This window comes from Macrobrachium rosenbergii, chromosome 20 (genome assembly GCF_040412425.1).
Source record: "Macrobrachium rosenbergii isolate ZJJX-2024 chromosome 20, ASM4041242v1, whole genome shotgun sequence".
Lineage (NCBI taxonomy): Eukaryota > Metazoa > Arthropoda > Malacostraca > Decapoda > Palaemonidae > Macrobrachium > Macrobrachium rosenbergii.
Genome location: NC_089760.1, coordinates 9,977,501 through 10,001,108, shown reverse-complemented (window position 1 = coordinate 10,001,108; position 23,608 = coordinate 9,977,501). Strand labels below are relative to the sequence as shown.

At 32.5% G+C, this 23,608-nt stretch overlaps 1 protein-coding gene and 1 long non-coding RNA gene across 3 annotated transcripts in view; one reads left to right on the top strand and one right to left on the bottom strand.

Annotated features, from left to right (window-relative positions):
• Nucleotides 1-23,608, top strand: part of LOC136849041 (uncharacterized) — a 521,318-nt gene that overhangs the window by 45,717 nt on the left and 451,993 nt on the right. The window lies entirely within an intron of this gene.
• The window catches only part of LOC136849039 (uncharacterized), a 465,615-nt gene that overhangs the window by 88,185 nt on the left and 353,822 nt on the right, over nucleotides 1-23,608 (bottom strand). For both annotated transcript variants that reach the window (XM_067121930.1, XM_067121931.1), the window contains exons 8-10: nucleotides 9,905-10,049; nucleotides 6,758-6,885; nucleotides 5,971-6,127 (exon numbers count right to left, since the gene is read on the bottom strand). In XM_067121930.1, coding sequence (XP_066978031.1) covers nucleotides 5,971-6,127; nucleotides 6,758-6,885; nucleotides 9,905-10,049 — 430 coding nt within the window. The remainder of the gene's footprint in view (nucleotides 1-5,970; nucleotides 6,128-6,757; nucleotides 6,886-9,904; nucleotides 10,050-23,608) is intronic.

Below are 23,608 nucleotides of genomic sequence, written 5' to 3'. Positions count from 1 at the left end.
ATTTTTTTCCCTATTTCAGAATGTATGAAATGTACCTTAATGATCATTACGGCATGAATCTTAGGTAGCCAGATTCAACGAACCTATTGCTTCAATGCAATAATACTGGGAATCTCGTAATTCTTTCATGTTAAGGCCCCACCACACTGAACTAGTTCCCAAAAAATGCAGTGAGGAGGTTCCTGCTGAGGGGGCTGCTTGCATAGGACTATCTTTGCCTACTGCTGCTGCTTATAATAAAGAAAATTCTGAAAATGAAGAAACAAATAATCAGCAGGACAAGACAAAAAAGGCAAAAACACAGACACATATCACTCGTGAGCAAGAGGAACCTACGGTACAGTGGTTGCAATCAAATGAAATACTTTACAATATGAAACTAGAGAGCTACAAAGATACCACCACTATTTTCACCGGTTCGCACCACGTTCAGGTCGTTCATGCCACGTTGGCAGTACGGCAGTTGCTTTTCCCGTACCCCAGTCTTGTTCAAAGTACGACCTTACCCATTATGGACTACCCTTCCCTTCCTGGTCCGTTCATACCGCTCCTAATTAAATAGTATTTGGTGCATACTACGTTTATCACGTTTCTATTCCGTTTCTCCCCGTTCTAAAGAACGTAGTGAGAAGTTAGAACTAGCTCAGTATGAAGGGGGTATTAGCTATGCACCGTACAAATTTTAATGGTACTGCCCATGCCAGTGATGTGCCGTCGCCTATGCTAATGTTTTACTTTGTTTTAGATATAAAATCTTTTGGTTTGATGTATACTTAGGGAAATAGTTTTATTTTATCTAATTACTTGTTTCATTTCTCTTTTTAAATTTTGTGAGACGGGGATTAAAAAGGTTTTTTTATGGTTTTCTAGCGCGTTAACCGCGTTGAGCCTCGTATCATATTTTATTTTGGCTATTTTTCCTTGCGTAGTTGTCCAGAAATTAATGATAAACGAAATAACATGAGTATTCATATATCCCTTTGTGAATAAAGGATAAAAGAAATTATTTTTAAGCAGCTTTTTAACATTTTAATCTACTTAGAAACGATTACAGATCCAGTCAGTCAGAATTCTACCGAAACTAAAGTATTTGACTGGAACATCCGTTTCTCAAACCGTTACTATTGTAAAGTGTTCAGATGTATGTTTAAGTTACTGCCACGAGTGTCGTAAACTTTCTTTAGGCTACTAATATTACTTCTACAAGGTAAGATCCAAAGCTAACTTTCTCTCCAAGTCCGTATTATCTCTTAGAAAGTTTTGTACTTGGTAAAAAAAATTTGTAATAAATTTGAAAAAGCCAGACAGAGGGATCCGGAGCTAAAGTTCCTACTACTCACAATACTGCTCTCCTGACACTTATCTCATGACTTTATTGCTAAACCCCACACATATATATGTATACATATACACACATACATTATATATATATATATATATATATATATATATATATATATATATATATATATATATATATATATATATATATATATATATATATATATATATATATATATATATATATATATATATATATATATATATATATATATATATATATATATATATATATATATATATAATTCTGACTCACAACTTGGTCGCTGACGAGATCGGGAAGTTGGGTAAAATTTTCTGGTATATGTTAGGCAGCACCCTGCCCAGGAGAAACCTCCGGTACAGAAATATCTAGGTTCCAACTTCTTTTGTGGCTTTTGTAGTTCAGTTGGTTGCGCCCTGTCCAGTCATTTAAGGGATTGGGGTTCGATCCCTATGTATGTCAGAAATTTGTGCATATATGCATATATATATATATATATATATATATATATATATATATATATATATATATATATATATATATATATATATAATGGGTGTATATGCGTAATTGCATGTGTGCCGGTATTTACACAGTTTTTTTTCTCATACAATATCCTTATCAAACATTCAAATTCTATCACAGCTGTTTTGTTTGTAAATAATAAAGCATCAGTTACAAAATATTCATTTACGAACGGATGCCCAGCATAGTGTCTGCTATCCAATATTCCTTTAATATACGAGCGTATCGATGTAAACAGTGCCACATTCATTGTCCCAGTGACTGTTGCCCCTCGGTAATATCACGTTTTCTACATAGAAAAGTGGAGTGCGAAAAATGCATATATTTCTACCGGAATAAAAGCAGGAAATGGTGATTACCAAATCCATTTGCATTCCATTTTCATGGCCAACACATTTAAAGCTGCGTAAATTCATTACGCGTCAAAAAAGAATCGCCAAAATGAAAAACGGAAATGTGTATGGAAAACTGCTACTGGGAACGCATTAATTATCTTTTTACCACATTATGGTTTCTTTTTTCTTTTTTTGGTGGAGGTTTCTTTGTTATGAATATTATTCATTCATGTATTTTTTGGGGGGGTCATTTCAAGAGATGTTGCAAAATTACTGCTGGTTTTGTAAATATTTTGAATTTATAAATGTCAAGAATTACTCATTCTGCTATTTTTTTTACTCTGTGTGTGTAATAGGTAATATTAGCGTTTTTCGGAAATCAAATATAACATTTTTGTGATATGAGAGCTATTATTAAAAAGTATCTCTCTCTCTCTCTCTCTCTCTCTCTCTCTCTCTCTCTCTCTCTCTCTCTCTCTCTCTCTCTCTCTCTCTCTCTCTCTCTCTCTCTGTTGCGAAGTATGCGAGCGTGTTTATTGCGGTGCTTATTAAATTTCTTGTAATCCAAGCGTTACTTTGGTATGGTATTAATATTTACTCCGAGTCTACTGTTTAATAAAAGAATGAAAATGTTAATGACAATATTCTTGAAATGATTTTAAAAACACGACGGAAAATTGCATCTTGAAATTTTCCAAAATGAATGAACCGGTATCCAGAAATATCTCTGGTTTTTTAGGGTCTACAAAATCTTGAATATAGAAGAAAACGTTATTGCACGAACTCATTTTATCTTTTGGAAAATACTAATCCCTAAAATCTCGATGACTAGATATAGTGAGAAATTTTTCTATGGCTACTGAAGGTTTATTCACGCCCAGAGAATAAAGAATGGATTGATGACAAGATAATGTACAAAAATAAGATAATTGTTTCCCTTTTAAGTGACGGAAGGGATATTGAAAAGAAAATAAGGACTTTCAAAGACTGTAAACCGCTCCTAAGTAATTATCAAAGGTTCAAAATGCTCTGTACACTTGTTGTTTTTATTACAAATTCTAGGGTGCTACTGATGTGGTCAGGACAACTGAATTACTGCCTTACGAACTCAGGCTGAAATATTGAACTTTTGTCCTGCTTGTTGATAAAATGAAATATTAATAGGATACATGTTTAACTTATTTGAAAATTTTTTATCCAGTGTTTCTTTTTAGCATCCTAAACCATATATATATATATATATATATATATATATATATATATATATATATATATATATGTGTGTGTGTGTGTGTGTGTGTGTATATATACACGTATAATATATAGAGTATATACAGTATATATATATATATATATATATATATATATATATATATATATATATATATATATATATATATATATATATATATATATATATATATATATATGGGTGTGTGTGTGTGTGTATGTATGTATATATAATTGAATAAATTCAATTTTAATTTCTTGGCAGAAGAAAAATGATGTTGAGTTATAAATTAGGATAGATGAGGCAGAGAGTGAAAATGAGAGGTAAGGACAAGACGGTTGGATATATGCAAACACTCAAGGAGACTTAAAATTTTTTCTGTATGGAAGAAATGCAATGAAAAATGCCAGTGGGCTAATGATCTTAGATTAAAAGGTGCAAATGAAGAGATGAGGTCTAAAGAGAATACAGTCCTGGTCCAATGGAGTGAGTATTTTGAAGATATGGTAAAATGTCAGGGATATATGAGAGGAAGCGCTGAAAGTCTTAAGACTGGAGAGATATAATGTCAGTTTGAGAATGTTGAGGAGGACAGTTAAGTGGCTGAAGAAGGGGAAGGTACAAGAAGTTTATAAGATATGTGACAGTAGAGTAGTGAATGTCTCGCTGAGAGGATGACCAGGGTATATTTGGTACATCAGGATGAGGAAAGGTGCAAAATTTATAGGCGAGAGAAATAGCTGTTCCTTAGTGTAGTGGATATAGTGGCATGGGAGATTGTACGAATTATCAAGGTACAATGTACTGAGGAATGTGTATGGGAAGAATTCAACTGTATATAAAATAAACTGACAGGCAAACAAAGAGAGTTTCTGGATCAAGGATTTGGTGTGAGATAATCAAAGAAAAAGTTTAGGAGCTCATTTATTTTTAGTGTATCTTTTAGAAGTTATAGCAATTTACGTTCCAGTATGTTAACAGTGCGAAAAGGACTTTTTGAAACATTTTAACATTGTCAGTTTTCCCATTCGCGAAGTGCACATTTTATTTTGGTAAGATATTTGCTATTTTTGGCAGTTTTCTCAACTTGTTTACCAAAGGGCACCCTACTTCTGTTTTGCAACCTCCCACACATCCCCTTTTTTACTGGGAAAAAAAACCGAACGACCCAAAAATAATTTCCCTTGATATTTTTCCTTATGATTCTAAGAAAAATTCATGAACTTCAAATGTTTTGTAGGGTGTATTTAAATAATTAAGGGGGGAACTTGAAAAGTTTACAATTACATTCGAAGTTCTGGAAAAGAATGAAAGACATAGAAAGATAATATATATATATATATATATATATATATATATATATATATATATATATATATATATATATACACGTGTGTGTATGTGTGTGTGGACGAAGTAAATGAAGTTTCTAACAATATAACAATAATGTTTACCATCATCAAGTACAGACTAATGTCTTTGAATCACCATGTTATATTGTACCTTCCTTAAATTGATATCTTTCCCCCATTTTACACCTGGGGGTATTTAGTTACTGACCTATACTTATTCCTGTCAGCTCGTCTGTCAACTGAGGTAAAAAATAAAAACGAGATAAAACACTGCAACTGTAGTAGTTCATAAGATATCGGCTTCAAGCTCCTCACACAACATCTGCGTAGCATGGGGATTCAACACTTTGAAGGGTGGGTTCAAGGGTCAATATCAAGGTCATATTTACAAGCCAAAGTTCATATACAAATTTAAACTTAGCAGCAATTTAAAAACGCACCCAAGAGACTTCATAAATTACATATAGTATAGGCCACAAATGGAGCCGATACGCGCATTACTACCGAGGTCAAGGTCATGCACAGAGTTCTAAGGTGCAAGAGATCTCTGTTATAACCTTGTCCATGACCTTGATCGTTATGTGAGAGAAGCTTCCGATATGATTTGCTCACTTCACGGATGAACTTGATGTGTTGCGTCAAGTAAAAATCAAGGTCGTCATAATTGAAAAACTGATAGTAGATTGGTTGTGTTCTTATTGTCTAGATACTCTTCATCGTGCACCTACAGTAAAATGCTAAAACGTATGCAAGAGAACATACCAGCACATGCAATATTTATACACTGTACATACATACATGCATATATATGTATATATATATATGTATATACATATATATATATGTATATATACATATATATATATATATATATATATATATATATATATATATATATATATATATATATATATATAGTATATACTGTATGTGTGTGTGTATGTATGTACTGTACAGTATATATATATTGCATGTGCTGGTATGTTCTCTTGCATACGTTTTAGCATTTTACTGCATTTATCTGGACAATAAGAACACAACCAATTTAATATCAGTTTTTCAATGATGACGACCTTGATTTTTACCTGACGCTACACATCATCTTCATTAGTGAAGTGAGCAAATCAGACCGGAAGCGTCTCTCTCATGATGATCAAGGTCATTTATAATGTAGGTACAAAAGAATGAGTAAACAGTACTTACATTCAACGTTTAAATTGACGGCATTGCTTTGCCCATCGCCTTCTCTATTGCTGCCGACGCAGGTGTAGAGGCCTCTCATATCAGCGGTGACGTTGGGCAAACGGAGGGTTGTGTTGGTTATAAGGGCGCCCCACTCTCGTCGCCGCAATGTCCGACCCTATTGACGGAGAATAATGAATTCATTAAGAGGTTTTGTTCATTCTGGAAAGTATAATGGTGACGGCGAGGGTACCTCAGTTTCCAGTTGATAATGAATCTGTTACATTTTAGGAAGATGTATGGGTTCCGGAGCATGATTCAGATTTAAGATATCAATCGATTAGGAAATTGTGTGTCCTGGTGAGAGAGATTAACATCTTTTAACGCAGTTAACAGTGACTAAATAGCACTCCTTCAGTGGATAAAAATGATAAAATATACAGGGAACGGAAACAATGAAAAATCCTAAATGACTTTAAACTTACTTTTAGGTTGTCTATTAACCATGTTTAAAAACACTTTTCTCTTAACTTTTGGTGCATGGATACATCTAACTACTGCTAAATCAATGTAAAAGAGTAAGCAGATTAATAAACACAAGCAAAGCACGCTTATAAATAAATAAATAAATAATATATATATATATATATATATATATATATATATATTTATATAATAAATATATATCTATATATATATATATATATATATATATATATATATATATATATATATATATATATATATAAATTGGACTTTCGTAATGGCTTAAAGAGCTTGCCTCACGGAGCCCCTCTTAGACACTTACGTTGTGAAACCATGTAACGTTGTAAACCTTCGGATTTGCCTTCAGGTGGCAAGTAAATACGACAGAGCCACCTTCTCGAACCCCATTAACCGCTCCCCCGCTGATGGAGATGGTGGCCACTGGAACAACTGCGGCAGAAATAACATAAAATTGAGTTATGTAACGCTTGCTCTTGCTCAGTAGTTTAGGAACGTTCGTTTTTTTCTTATTTGACTCTGAATCAAAATTCCTTTTATACCTTCACAGATTTCCATGAGGAAAGATTCTAAAATTGATTTGTGTAGCGCTGCTCTTGCTCGCTAGTTTAGGGACAGTCATTTCTTTTTCTTATTTGACTTTGAATAAAAGTTACAGTTTTACTCGTAGAAGGATTCATTCAAACAGTCAATTTACTTTGTATCTAATACAGATAAGTTCATTTATAAGTGAGAAGCTATTTCTAAAAATATGTATGAAATCATTTTTGTCCTTATATGGTTTTAAATCAGATTTACTGTATCTTAATAACATTAAGATATAGATAATTGTATTTATGAAACAAAATCAATCAAACATCCTCATCAGTGAAAAACTATTTCTAAAAGGTGTGTAAAGCACTATTTTAATTTTTATAACGTTAGCAAATATGTATAGAAATGTTATGTACGAGTGAATAAAAATGTATTTAAACAGATGTTCTGGACACGTTTACAGACCAGCTCCACATCTACGCGAAAGATGAAAAGACCAATTACTATCTCGGATTTTCTCTTCTTTTTTCTGTTTACCCGTTTTTTGCACGCAGGCTGGGAAAACGCGGTTTATATTGCAATGTTGGAAATATATTTTGTTGGCACTGCCAATCCCCTACTTTCACTCAACCAGAAAAGCTTTGCAATTAATCCTTTTGGCTTACTTGCTAATTGGAATCATTTCCAGCCATTTCTGTTGATTCCGACTGTATCTATTTCCATACACTGACGCTAAATATTTTCCAAACAGTGTTTGTCAGGATTTATGAGATGGCTTCGTTGTACGGTCAAGTTTTCCGTTCGATGGTTTTCAGATAAAAGTGAAAGTGAAGAGGTGTGAAGTACGTTTGACTGCCTGCGGTATTTTTGGAAATAAAGAGAGGAATTTACTGTTAGCGTAGTTACACTACACAAAGAAATTCCTCATGATGTTATTATACCTCAGTATTGGATGAAGTGGCATTATTATAACTGATGGTGATGTTGTTGTTGTTGCATAATGTCGACATAATTATGTAGGTCATTAAGCTGCCTTTATAGCAACATGAAAACGTCTCAGTATCACTTTTTTTTTTATCATGACTTCAACACCATCACTGCCATCTAAATTAGCTACTGGAATCTTGTACTCCTACTAATAATTAAAAAAATAACACGTGATGTTGCTATATAAGAAAGATGAGACATCATTAGGTATGCATGGTGCTTTCTACCATCTTCCGATTGTATACATTTACGAAATTTTACATCTCATTGTAAAAATACTTACCTTTCCATTTCTCTTTGTTAATAAGGAACAGTTTTCTTTTCAAAGAGTACAGCATTCTGTTGCAAGATTTTAATTATACCCTTTGTTCGCGAGGAACTAAGGCCCAAGAAATGGAGCAGAAGTCAAGAGTCAGAGCTTCACCACTGATTGTAGGTCCCACAATGTATATATATATATATATATATATATATATATATATATATATATATATATATATATATATATATATATATATATATATATATATATATACATACATTGGAGAGAGAGAGAGAGAGAGAGAATCTTAGAATTTAAAAACATCTCTGTCTTCAGCATTAAAAGCTTTTTACTTAACATAAACCTACATTAGTCGTTTCACACCAAGTGGGAAGCAGTTAACGAAGTGTATTATATTTCTGTCCTCCGAAAAATTTTCCGGCTTATGCGATTAATATTATGCCTGAGATTTCTTTGAAAAAGTCTGCAAACCTTCATTAGGACTCATAACATTATTTCTTTGGTAGAGAAAATCGGAAATGTTGTTCTTTTCTGGTGAAAAAGTTAGGAGACCCTGATGTACGTTTGTGGGAAACAATTCAACTACAAACTTCTGCAAAATATTTAAAAAATAAAGTTTTGTTCACTCAACAATATTTTGTATCTTATAAAGCCGTCTTAATGTTTTATTTTTCTTCCTGGAAGACAGATTTTCCATCCTTCTCTTGGTTTTCATCATTAAAAAATTTTCAGGATGTCTGGAAATGTGCAGTGTCAAAAAAAAACATTGTTTTGTTAAATAGCAAGAAGTTAGGAGGGAAGTTTCATGACAGAGGTAAAGGAGAAATAAATTTTTGCTTTTCACTGTGGCCTCGTTTGTTAATGATAACCTCTCACTTAGTAATGAGTGTAGGTCAAATCCCACTTAGAAGAAACACCTTCATTTTTTTTTTCCCCTTTTGGTTTCTAAGGTAACATTGCTTAATAAATACAAAAGATGCGGGGAATCGAGAAGTATGGAGGGCATCTTCGCTATAAAAATATTTTTTGTAGTAAATATAATCACTGTATATTACTAGTAAATATTCAGTCAATAAATCACAAAAATAAGGATGTCTCTCCAAATCCATATTTTGATGGGGAAGATGCTCTTATTTTCAAGGCACAAGAGGGGCATCGTTGTTGTGATGCCAACTACGGATAGCAATAAATGAGTCAATAGGCTGAGTAATTCCCTAGTAGACTGCTTTTTATATTTAATTTACATTATGTCTTCCTGTTGCTTTAAAACATTTTTTGTTCTTCTGTATAGCGTGGTGATTTAACTGAAACTATAAGTCCTCTATTATGAGCTATAATTCAAATGAAGTAAATTAGGACTAAACTTAAATGATTTTTTCCTCTTCGAATGTGAGGTTTTAGTGAAAATACTTCAGCATTTCATAATGGAGTTGAGAAGTGATATCTTTCATGTTCTGCATACATACATACAAGTGCAAACACACACACACATATATATATATATATATATATATATATATATATATATATATATATATATATATATATATATATATATATATATATATATATATGTGTGTGTGTATGAGAAAGAGAGAGATACTATCCCGATTAAAAGGCTTAAAAGTAAAATTCTTCATTACTTACAGTGAACATTGAGTGTTATTTGGTCATGCATCACCGTCCCTGGAAGATTAGGGCTAAATGCCTTGCAGACCAAAGGGACTCCATGGTCTCCTGGTTCTGGCGTTAATTTTACGGTGCTGACGCTAACGTTCCCCGATACTGTGGTCTGTTGGAGAGAGAGAGAGACACACACACACGTTAGGAAGTTTAAATAAAGCATTGAGTTGCTAGTTGAAAATGATTCATGAGCTGTTAAAAATACTATATTTTTTATGGCAATGATGTTGATGGTAACAAATGTAAAAGGTCGAGTGGAAATAACATCTGCCACTTCTTGTAAATCTCATATTTTTCCAAAAAGCATAATAATAATAATAATAATAATAATAATAATAATAATAATAATAACAGTAGTATTAGATACCGTTATGGCATATCCGATCCTCAAATGCCTATGAAATTTATTTTTAGTTAAAAGTTACTAGTTACAGATTTTTCATAAGAATGTAAGCGTGACGAAAATTACATATTACATTGATATAAAAACAAAAATTCCAGTTAAATACGCATATGTCTACTCTTCCATGATAAAAAATAAATACCCCTGACTCTCCATATTTATTTTAGGAATTAACCAAAAGCAAATTTTACAGATTGGAGTTAAAATTTTATTTAGTAGTTATTTAGAAGTCATGAATGTCAGTTAAAAAAAATATATATATAAGAAGTTGGGACCATCAGACGCGTCCTTCTACCAGTTTTATCCAACATCGTACAAGACATCTCAAATTTTGGATGGCAGAGTCTCCTTGGTTCCAACATTTAGTTGCCTTATGTCCTCAGGCGTCCGTTTAACCATGTTTCTCAGATTTGAGGCTGCTTCATAACCTTTATGCCATAACATTTCATAGTCTCTGGAACCGGTTCCTTTTGCGACGGATGCGGTCGCAGACACGCTCCTATTGCAAGCCTTTCTCCATCATGAACTGATTGCAGGGCAACTCTTTTCACTTACTTGGTTTTCTTAAATTTATTTTGATCGTTTTCAACATCCATCATTACTCTCTGTTCGTTTTGTAATCCATATTTTATCATCTTCATCCGTTTAAATTTTTAGATCCTTTTATCAAGTCGTTATATTTCATAGCAATTAAGTCTTCTTTCCTCGGATTATTCGTTATTGTGCATATTTACTCTATTTTTTTCTGCTGCACTTTATTAACCGTGGCTTTTACCCTCTTTTTACTATATTGGACGGTCGCAGCTTTACTTGACTATGCAACGCACTTGGATGGATTTTCTTAAACTGTTGTGCTCTTACGTACCACCAGACTTTTCTAATGAAACCCCTGCTTTCGCAAAGAGGACTGAGCATAGACTTTCATTCCAGGATTTGATGAGCTTACTTTAATCAACCTCTAACTACTGCACATCCCCAAGAAACGGCTGTTTACAGCAAGGATTCCATATTTTTCATCAAGTAAATTGTGAATTTTCTTTTATTTGAGCGTTTGGAAGCATGTATTTATAGTCAGTATGTGACACAATCCCAGTCGTAATGATTATATATCACGGCTTTTTATCAAAATAACTGTTCTGCGGACAATTTCTTGACATCGACTTTTTTTTGCATATCTGGAGATTTCGATGATAAACTCAAAGTGTGGCTTGAATCAAGTCAGCTTTCGAGTTGTGAAAAATCTTATAATAGTAGGATACGAAATCCAGTTCTGTTATAAATCTCAGCAATTTCTGAGCTCAAAGTACTTATGGGAAATACTTGTTCGGATATATTGACGGTCGTCTGGGGGTAAAAGAATTGAAGTGTGACACGAGGCATGGGAATTACGGAGCTAAAAGTGTAATTAACTTGTTGTCCTGGGGATCTAAAAAAAAAAAGTGTGTAGTGGGTTCCAAAGGAAAGGGTAAAAACAAGGATAAGGATAATGAAATAAAAATGACTGTAGCAATTATGTCATTGCATTATCGAGTATAGGTTGATAGCAAAGGAAAAGGCAAATGTAAACAAAGGAGTTATCAGTTTGGTGTAAAGTGTTTATAAAACAAGGGTGTGTTGAATCTGCATGACTGTTTTGTATTTTTGTTCATGTGAAGATACAAGGAAAATGCAAAATGACATGCAAGTTAGGATGTAGCATGAACAAAACTGTTGTAACCTGTTTAAGGAATCTATGATGTATGGAAATGGCGCAAAACTGAATGGGAAAAGTCGTGACAAGCTGCACACTAGCGAAAGAGTTTGATCGTAATTACAATAATGTAAATGTTTAATTGCCTTTGGGCAGTTGTGAGGTAACAATTGTAAAGAAAACCAGTGATAACTGAACGAGGAATGTTATATGCAAGTAAAAGGAATAAAAATAACTGATTGTGCAAGTACATGGGAGTTAATGTCACGGATGTTTAAAAGAGAAGAATGACAAGTTACAGAATAGTTGTAACAAAAAAATAAATAAATAAATAAAAAAAATCAGAAGCAAGTTGAGTGTAAAGTATTGGTAAAAGAAGAGAAATGATAAGAAATCGAAATGGATAAAGAGGTTGTTTAGAGTATTTCTCTTTACCGAAGTAAAGTGTAGATGATGAAGATGAAAGGCAAGATAAAATTTGTGGTCTTTACAGCGAGAACAGTCGAAATACGAAACAGACGCCTTCGAGGAACGGTGAGTCAGAGTATTTTGAGATGCCACACGCTTTACAGAGAATAGGGAATAATAGACAAATAAAAAAAACTTTGGTAGGAAGAGACAGCAGTGCAATGTGTTTAAGGGTTTTTGATGCTTTTCTGATGAACCTTCTGTACAGGTTATGAAACCTGTAAAGCAGCTGGCGTTTCAGAATTTTCTTACACATGGGACTTATCCATTCTCTGTTCTAAATATACATGGAAGTGCATATGCATATATATATATATATATATATATATATATATATATATATATATATATATATATATATATATATATATATGTGTGTGTGTGTGTGTGTGTGTGTGTGTGTGTGTGTGTGTGTGTGTGTTTGTGTGTGTATAGATGAAGCAGGGGGAAAAATCAAACAGGGTACAAATCCAGACCGATTTCATCTTTAGTTTTCTATGACACATTCAAGAGCAATGACTCATAGTGGTAGAAATACACACGTTAGGGTGACAATGCAAACGAAAATACACCCGATCCAAAAAAAAATATTCGCACTTGACAGGAAAAAAAAATGGCAGACCCCGCCACCTCATTAGTGAGTGAGGTCAGCGTTCCATTAATAAATCTTGCTTTTCATTGCAGTTGGCCTCATGCCTTTGCTGTTGGGCCCAGACTAGTTGCATTCCTAAAATTCTATACATTTTACAAGTTTCTTATGAAAATAATTAAGTTTGTATATATCTATGTTAGTATTTATATTCTTACGAAAGTTTTTTTTTTTTTTTTTTTTTTTTTTAAATCAGGATATTATTAAAGTAAATCATGCATTTAGCTACTGGTCATTTGACAGCAGTATTGTTTTCGCTAAGATGAACGGAAATTGGACTATTCTCCTGCGCATGTCTTATGCACATATTATGTTGTCCTGTTTTCTTTATTGACTGATTTTCCCATTTGAATAACATGAAAGTTATCACGTGACACTCTTGAGATTTTGTTTAAACATCATTTATTGTTGTAGGGAGAGTTCTTTCCATGTTATTAATTTTATCGAAAGCTACATAACCTTGTAAGCCTACTATCTTTAAAATCTTTGTTGCCTATACTCTAATGATGTAATAGGTATGATTAGGAAAGCAGGAAAGGAAAAAAAATCAACGCCAGAAAATTTTATTTCTTGTCTGTGTTCCAAATTACATCTATTTCATCATCAGTATATTCTGCGCTGCAAATACGTAATGTTCGTAAATAAACATGACTGTGAGAAGAGATTTCAGTATTGCTTTACACACACACACACACACACCCATATATATATATATATATATATATATATATATATATATATATATATATATATATATATATATATACATATATATATATATATATATATATATATATATATATATATATATATATATATATATATATATATATATATATATATATATATATATATATATATATATATAATATATATATATATATATATATATATATATATATATATATATATATATATATATATATATATATATATATATATTTATATATGTTGTGCAACACTTATTTAAATGATTTCGTTTTTATATTTTCCCTTCACAAAATTCCATGTCAAATTTGCATAAAACTCTAGACTGTTGATGCCCCATACTTATAAAAAAATGTTGTGAGTAATATTTCCTTATGAAATCAGGTTTTTATTCTAAATATTTCGATCAGTTTTATCAAGGTATTTTCATGAAATGATATATCCAGATGCCTGCTCTCTCATGTATCAGATAAGAATTCTAAACCACTGTTAGCAGGCATTGGGTAAATAATAATAATAAAAAAACTCACAAGCCTAGGCTCACTATTAAATTTTAAATAATTCAGTTTATTCGCCACGTTTACATTCTTCTTTATATTGGCATCAGAGTGGTACCAAACAACAAGTTTATAATATAAAAAAGCTACTCTCTACTCGGTATGAAGCTTAACCAACAGCAGGAAAATTTTTCATCTTTGGAAATTAGAATTCAAACCGTTTATTGATTTTGCTATTTTTATTATTTTTATCGTACCAAAGATTGCGAATTTTTACCAACGTGATCACTTCCGTTAAAATATGAATATCAGCCTAGGATGTATAAACTTGATTCATTTATTTCAACAGAAACGTGGAAAATATTTGTTGTGGCACCCTGTTTTTCCAGTCAGGTGTGAATACTTTTTCTACTTTTATATGTTCTCTTTTAAAGTCAACCCAGTATATAGAATATAAATTCCTATGACTGTGCATCAGACCTCAGGATTTTTAACGTGTTGTATTTTTTCCAGTTGTATTTCTCCAAATGCACATCATGTGGCCCAGTGAGGTGATTTAAACAAAACACACTATATATATATATATTATATATATATATATATATATATATATATATATATATATATATATATATATATATGTGTGTGTGTGTAATATAAATGTGTGTGTGTGTGTGTGTGTGTGTGTGTGTGTGTGTGTGTGTGTAAGATAAATAAAGACATATATATTATATATATATAGGAGGTGTCACTGTTTTGCAACTCTAGCCATTGCTCTATACCTTTAGGCAAAAGAACATCTAGTAGAGGTTGTCATTCCTGAAGATGGATATGTCCCTTAAAGTGAGGATGAACTACAATTTCAGGTCATCCTTCTCGCTGTGGGCTGGTACTTTGTCAGTAGCATTTGGTACAAACCAGTAAAGGGTTAAGGGTGCCTTGGGAAGATGTAGCCCCAAAATGATAGAATAATCACAGATGAGATTCCCCTCATGAAACCAATGGCAATGATTATCATTCCTGTATCATGTTGGGATAAATGATTGTGTTTTGCCACCCTATATGTTGCAAAGTTCACTAACTGGCTGTGGATATGGTGGATGCTATCTCATACCTTGTACTCTACTGCAAAAAACACACACACACATATAAAGTGACGATATATCTTAGGGTTTTGAATTTACGTGTTTGTGATGCCGATGAAAAGAAATGTATGGCAGCTGATCGTTTTAAGCAGAGGAAGTTTGAAGTCTTAGCTCTGAGTGCGCATTAATGGGAATGACAGGATTAATTATGTCTGGATTAGCCAATAGGTGTCTAATTATGGCATGAGTACTGCTTGTGGTGTAGGAGAGACTCTGGGGATGGGTGAAAGAACCAAATGAACATGGGTAAGAGCTGAGATTGCAGGTGTGAGAGTGACTGGTCTGATGTAAGACTGAGGTCAAGACAAGGGTATGCAGTGTTTCTATGGCTGTTTAATGTTTTGATGAATGTGGTGATGCAAGAATTCAGAGAATGGCCTATAGGTGCAGGTTCTAAGTAGGGAGTGTTGGGTCATGAACGGAGTGCACAATGCTTGATGTTTGCAGATGATACTGTAGTGACTGGAAAACAATGAAGTGAAATGCAGAGATCAGTGAAAAAAGTTTGAAAGTCATTGCAAGAGGAGGAGGTTAAGAGCATATATATGAGCAAGACTAAAATTATGAGGGTAAATGAGAGCCTGGGAGAATGAGCATAGATGTTATTAATGAGAGAATGAAACAAATAGATTCTAATAATTATGATTTGATATTTTAGAAGACGGTAGGATGGGAAAATAGGCACACAATAGGCCTAGCAAGAAAGGTAGCAAAATGCATGAATAGGATTTGGAGGAAATTTTGTGCTAATGGAAGCAAAGGTTGAAATGACGACAGTTTTGTGGAAGTAACTCTCCTCTGTGGAAGTGAAGTAAGGACTACAATGTGAATAAAGGAAGAGGGGAAAGTTGAATTGCTTATAATGCATTTGTGATACAGAACGAACTGAAAAGGCGAAAAATTTGGGGAAAATACGGGGAGTTGTAAATGGACTTGCTTGGGTGAAATCTGGGGTCACTGTTTTGAGATGGTTTGGCCAAGTAGAAAGAATGGATGTGTGTAACTTGGTGGTAAAAGTGTACAGTACAGAAGCGTTGGGAGGAAGAAAGGAGAAACCTAGACATGGATGGCTGATGGAGTGAAAGAGGTTTAGAAAAGGAAGGGCCCCAACATCCAGGAAGCCAGGGACTGTGCTAATAGAGGTGAATGGTGCAGTGTATCTAAGGTGGTTTTGTAGGAGTATGAATAATCAGTGCTGTGGAAACTTTCTGAACGGGGGGCTATATTCACACACAGCTGTTTAAGTGTTACTGTGGCAGTACTCGTTATCTTATATTTTCTTTGGACCCACCTGCAAACAGGGAAGCAGCTCTATATATATATATATATATATATATATATATATATATATATATATATATATATATATATATATATATATATATATATGTATATATATATCTATCTATACATATATCTATCTACCTATCTATATATATATATATATATACATATATATATATATATATATATATATATATATATATATATATATGAATGAAATTCATCACATCACCGTGATTCATATACAAGCATTAAGCTACAAATGTCCTTTAATATCCAATTAGCTCTGCCTCTCGAAATTAAAAGCTCCCCCTTCGGGTAAATATTATATAAAAATATATTATTTCCGAGGTAGAGCGAATTAGATATTAAAGGACATTTGTAGATTAATGCATATTATATATATATACACATATATATATATATATATATATATATATATATATATATATATATATATATATATATATATATGATTTAAACACTCGGACACAGGTCAGGATTTACAACCGCTTTTTTTTTTTTTTTTTTTTTTTTTTCAATTCTTTCTTGTAGCGCTTGATATGTATATATGTTTATACACACACACACACACACACATACACATATATATATATATATATATATATATATATATATATATATATATATATATATATATACACACCTATATAAATTAATTTTTGCTCGCAAGCAGAACCGGCTCGTAGGTGGTCGTAACACTCCGCCTTCCAAATATGTTTTCTAGTCTCACACAGATTTAATCTAATTGTTATGACACGGAGGCATATAATACTCCTAGGTCATAAAACACTAGCACGATGCCATCACCGTGTTCTTAGGGGCACAACTTGTATACAATCAAGGCAGATGCAGTGCATTTCGTCATATTCGCCATTATCATCCTGATTATAAGTATTACCCACAATAACAACTGCAGAATTTGATTATTATTATTATTATTATTATTATTATTATTATTATTATTATTATTATTTGTTAAATATTATTGCAGCCTTGGTTGCATTAATCTTGTAGATCATTCTTTCAACTCTTCTAATTAGCCACTTTTCTTCTTCATCTACAGAATTAAGTAAAATGCCAAAGTTCATTGTAGGGGTTTTATTTATAAAAGTATCAAAAGTCAAAGGTAATGCAAATTCCGAGGGCGGGGTCCTAAAACGAGTGCGGGCATCGTCAGTGCTTCTGGGCATTTTACTTAATTCTGTTGCTGAAGGAGAAAAAAGGCTAATCAGAAGAGTTGAACGAATAATCTACAAGATTCATGCAATCAAGGCTGCCATCATATTTAACAAAACATGTTTGAAAGAGGGCCTATACCCAAAGTATTATTATTATTATTATTATTATTATTATTATTATTATTATTATTATTATTATTATTATTATTATTATTAAAGAATATTTTCAGTTGCATGAGTCTTGAAATGGAGAAACAAATCCACATTTATACATCTGTACAAATATATTTAGAAATAAAAATATAAACAGAGCTTTGGAGATTCTGAACAATTCCCGTCTTCAGTCATGCAGATTCTCGAGACTCCCTATTTATCTCAATTTTTTTAAAAATATAATTATACAGATGCATAACTGTGGATTTCTTTCTCCATTATTATTATTATTATTATTATTATTATTATTATTATTATTATTATTATTATTATTATTATTATTGTTTTAATTATTAGGCACGATGGACAGACGCCCTATCGAATGCAATAAATTTGACATTTTATATTATCCTACATAGCTAGGGAATAGATGAACGTTCTGCCTGTTATTATAATTAGTGTAGGTCCCTTAAGAATGAAAACATAAAGATATAATCAAAAGCCTTTTGCACAATCAAAGTAAAGATAAATTTTGCGGGAAATATGTTTTCGAAATATTTCTTATCTTGGCATATTAATATTTTGAGTTGTTTTTTTTAGAATGCTAATATTAGAATCTACGTTTTCAATCATCAGGTTTTTCCTAATGTTTCTCAGAACTTGTGCTCAAAACGCGTGTCTATGAAAGCTATGAAATTTGAATTGAACAATTTTCTCGAATACAGATAACCAATGATCGGCAAAAGATATATCTGCATCAAAATAGCATTATATTTTGCTTGTTGCATAACCAGAGAGCTACTAAAAAGCACATGACAGATTTTTGACTGGTATATTTTAACCGAATAAAATTATAATTATCATTTATTACTATATATTGTTCAGACTATGAAAACTTCATTATTTTTAGCAGACCTCATACGTTGTGATTACATTAGGCATGCATGGATTGCATAAAAAGGCATAAATAAAATCAATCGATTACCGATAATATATGCAACCAATAAATGAGTAATTACAAGGTTATTACATGGTCAGTATTGCAATTTGTCATGGCTGTGCTGAAGTCATCGATCATAAATCGAAGTCACAAGTCCCAAATTGAAATCAGAGATCCTAGAGTTTTGGATGTTTCGTATCAAAGGATCCTCTCATTATTGGCTCCAAAATTTAATTGGCAGTTGATTATCAAAGAGCAAATTGACATGCAATTGCCAATATTTGTAGCTATCGAGGTTTCTCGTTTCCTACTCCGCATTATTCATTTTCCTTTAGGTGACAATTCCATTTTGGTTTAGTCAGTAATGGGAGAGAGGATTCCTGTACAATTTACCTTTTGTCATTCGATTTGCAGTGTAGTTCCCGTGTGCCAGTTTAACCTGACTTGAGTATAACACTTGCCCTTTACCTTGGATCCATGCCCGGGCTAAACCAACCCAAAGGACATAGAAAAAGGTTATAATTTGAGGAAATTGGTTCATTGTTTTGACATCGACCATCCCTTGTATTTACATTTTCAAACGCATTAAATGCAGATTTTATATTTCACATAACTGGCATGGGTTTTTTGAGGTAAGGTCCGTGTTTCATGTATCGTTGATAATAGATCATTTTCTCTGAAGACCTTCAGTAATCATCTGTCATGTTTTTGTGTTTCTTAAGCGCACGAAGGAATATTGCATAATGCTAAGTTTGCAACGTTATGCATACGACATTTTTTTTTTTTTAGTAGCCGCTTCACAGCTTTATATTTAACTAATATCATTATGCATGTTATTGACAGTTATGACTCTTCTTTCTCGTCTAGTTTTAAAAACATTCTTCCTTGTTCTGTTGCCACAGCTCAAGTTTCTTCTATTTTCAAGGTCTTTCTATATTTTACTGCTCCTCATACTGACCATAAAGTTTGTTTACTTTCCTTTCAGTACGAAATTCCGTCATAAGTATTCATTGAGCAAATTTCTTTCTGTATGTAAAATAACTCTCTACTTAAGAGAACACATATGATTGTCGACATAATTAGACAATCAGAGCTTCTGAGACACTGTTCAAGCACATTTCTCTCTTTTCCCCGTCCAATTCGGAAATTTGTTTATTTTACTGCATAAATGCTTTTAAAAAAGTTTATAAAAAACCAGCTTTCCTTTTCATCTCTGGTGTAAAAGCACAGATGCTAAAGGTGTTCCAGTCTCGTCCTTTTTTTGGCAATACTGAGCGACTTGTAGATTTTGGAAATGTTGGTGCTCCTGTCATTTTATCCTCTCTAAATCCGTGTGACCCACACGGCAAACTCTATGGCTCAGATGAAAGACACTTACTTCGCATCCCAGGCGGTCTAGCGCCTTCTTACAGCTTCCTACATCTTAGTCTGCGGAAAAATCAGTAACCCTCGGATATCAGATTTGTTTCTTTCCCTCATGCCAGACATCGGAGATCATTTCTTTCTCGCGTTATCCTATGGGATCTTCTTTCCTTTGAAAGCGTGAGTATGACTTCCATTTCTGTTTATTTATACCGCAGATCCCAGCTCCTATTTTTATACCTCATTATCTTTATGTCTTCAGGTCTGGGTCAGATAATTTAAAATTAAATGACAGTTGAAATCACTCATCGAAATAGCTTTTGTTACTGCTATAAATTCCCAGTTACCTAACCTCTTTGCCTGCATCTCTCAGAGCTTAAAATGGTGAGACCCGGATCGACATTGTACATTTACTTTTCCGCAATCTCTCAGCAGCAGAGGTCGTCATGGTAATTAAATTTATAATTCATATTCCCATTCGTTGTCGAAAATATTTCATCAGAGATCCTGTAAGGTTCTCGTACTTCATGAAACTGGCAGTTCGGTCTTTTTGTATTTCCATTTCTCACGCTGCATATCATATGAATTCAACCCACGGTTTCAATCATGTCACTGATGAAGAAAAAAGATAAAGACGTGAACTGCTGCTGGAGAGATAAGGGGAATTTGTTTTTCCCACGCACGTTTCCAGCTGTCACACTAACTAAATGGGAAACGTGATCTTATACTTCTGGGAGTGTGTTAAGCCGAGGCTCTGACAAGAGCATTGTTCCGTGAAAGGCTTAGACTCCTCGGATTCATCTTGATTCTACCAGTCAAAAACTGTAGGCAGAATGATGGAAGATTCTCAGAATCTCTCTCTCTCTCTCTCTCTCTCTCTCTCTCTCTCTCTCTCTCTCTCTCTTAAAATAGTTTATTGGTAAGCGTTTACTGGTGCCTCACCTAGTGTTACATGTTACACATGTGGCGTAAGGGTGTCTTCCAGTTTCACTTAAATTCTATATATGCGTTTATAAGAAAAAAAATAATAATTGAAATAGGAGTCATTAAACAGTGATACTATTTTAGGAAAAAAAACTGTTTAATAGTAGCTACGAATAAACAAACAAAGAAAACAAAGGTTGGATAAAAAAATTTGACCACCAACAAGTGAACGCAACTACCCACTTATAGAAGTCAATTAAGTTTTTTGATTTTGAAATTGATAATTTATTTCCCACTAACCATATTATACCAGTGTTTATTTTTTGTAAGGGCTTGCTTCCTGGTGTTCCATAATTTAAGAGTAAAGGTTAACTGCTAACGTTTGCAGGATGATAATCGATGGTTAAGGATGATAACGTTTTGATGAAAAATTTACAAAGTGGTTGAGCAACTCTAGAATGACCAATGCTAAACGAGCTATTGATTTGTCTACCGTCGTTTGCTATTAGATTTTCCCTTCTTTCCACAATGGCATTTATTCTGGAAGTATTTCTTAGAAATAAATTGTTTGTAGTGAAGTTAATCACTGCCTTATATGTTATCAAATTTCAACGCATTATACATTTTCTTATCTATATCTTTTTTCTTTGCTTAATTTGGATCATAACGTCACTGTAGGAGTTACTTCGCTATTACAAACAATTTAATACATTGATTGGAAAAGACTGAAAACTAATTTTTGTTTAAATGCACTCAAATTACATAAGTGGTTAAACCTGTAATCTAGTGGATTAAAATCCGTTTGTCTCCTTAGCTTCTCTTGAGAGCGGCACCACATCAGCCTCGTTACCTAAGAGGTTTCCTGACTTACTGGTATGAGGAAGGGTTCAGAAATATAAAGCTCACGTAAGTTTCCTTTGCATTTAAAAATGAAGTATTGTTATTATTATTATTATTATTATTATTATTATTATTATTATTATTATTATTATTATTATTATTATTATTATTATTAAGGAACAAACCAAATGGCCATTAAATTTACCAATATTACTTACACTGATTGTAATTAGCTTACGTAAAAAGAAAGTAAATTAAAAGGAAAGATATAAAACAGAGGTTAGTAAAGAAGGATAAATTGATATCAAAATAAATGTGGGCATTAAACAAAAATAAATATTGAAAATTTTCTGAACAATGGAATAAACTACCAATATTTCTCGTAACATTCGATAATAATTTCCGCAGGTGCGCTGTATACAAGTATTATGTAACCACAAGGGATATGTAATGCAAAGCACCATGAAATATTCAGTGTTGTCTAGGCGTAAGAAGTCAACGAGCATAAAAAAAAGTGCGAGAGTTGTTAATCATTGGTTATGATTCTGCTAAGTTAAGGCCGTATACCCTAAACCGCAGTGGTTCCCAACCTTTGTCACTTTGAGGAACCCCGGAGACAATTTTTCTCATCCGAAGGATTCCCAGTATATATATATATATATATATATATATATATATATATATATATATATATATGTATATATATATATATATATATATATATATGTATATATATATATATATATATATATATGTATATATACATATATATGTGTATATATATATGTGTATATATATGTGTGTGTGTATATATATATATATATATATATATATATATATATATATATATATATATATATATATATATATATATATATATATATATATATATATATATATATATATATATATATATATATATATATATATATATATATATATATATATATATATATATATATATATATATATATATATATATATAGAGCCATAGTTTGAAGAGCTGTGCTATGTCCCAAAACCCATAGAATAAAGACTACGATAACTTTCTTTTATAAAAAAAACTTGAGAAATTGTGTTTTAGAATTGTGTTTTAGACTAAGTACGAAGTGTCGACGCTTATGTTAAAAAATTCCTACATGAGAACCCTACTGGTTAAGCAAGTAAACGACAGCATTATGATGGAAAGGTGGGTGCGCTCTATCCAAAAAGCTCCTGTGCTGGGCACTTACCTTCCTGGGTGAAAGTTAAGTATGCCTTAGTTTAATCAGACCACTGAGCTGATTAACAGCTCCCCTAGGGCTGGCCCGAAGAATTGGACTTATTTTACGTGGCTAAGAACCAATTGGTTACCTAGCAACGGGACCTACAGCTTATTGTGGAATCCGAACCACATTATAGCG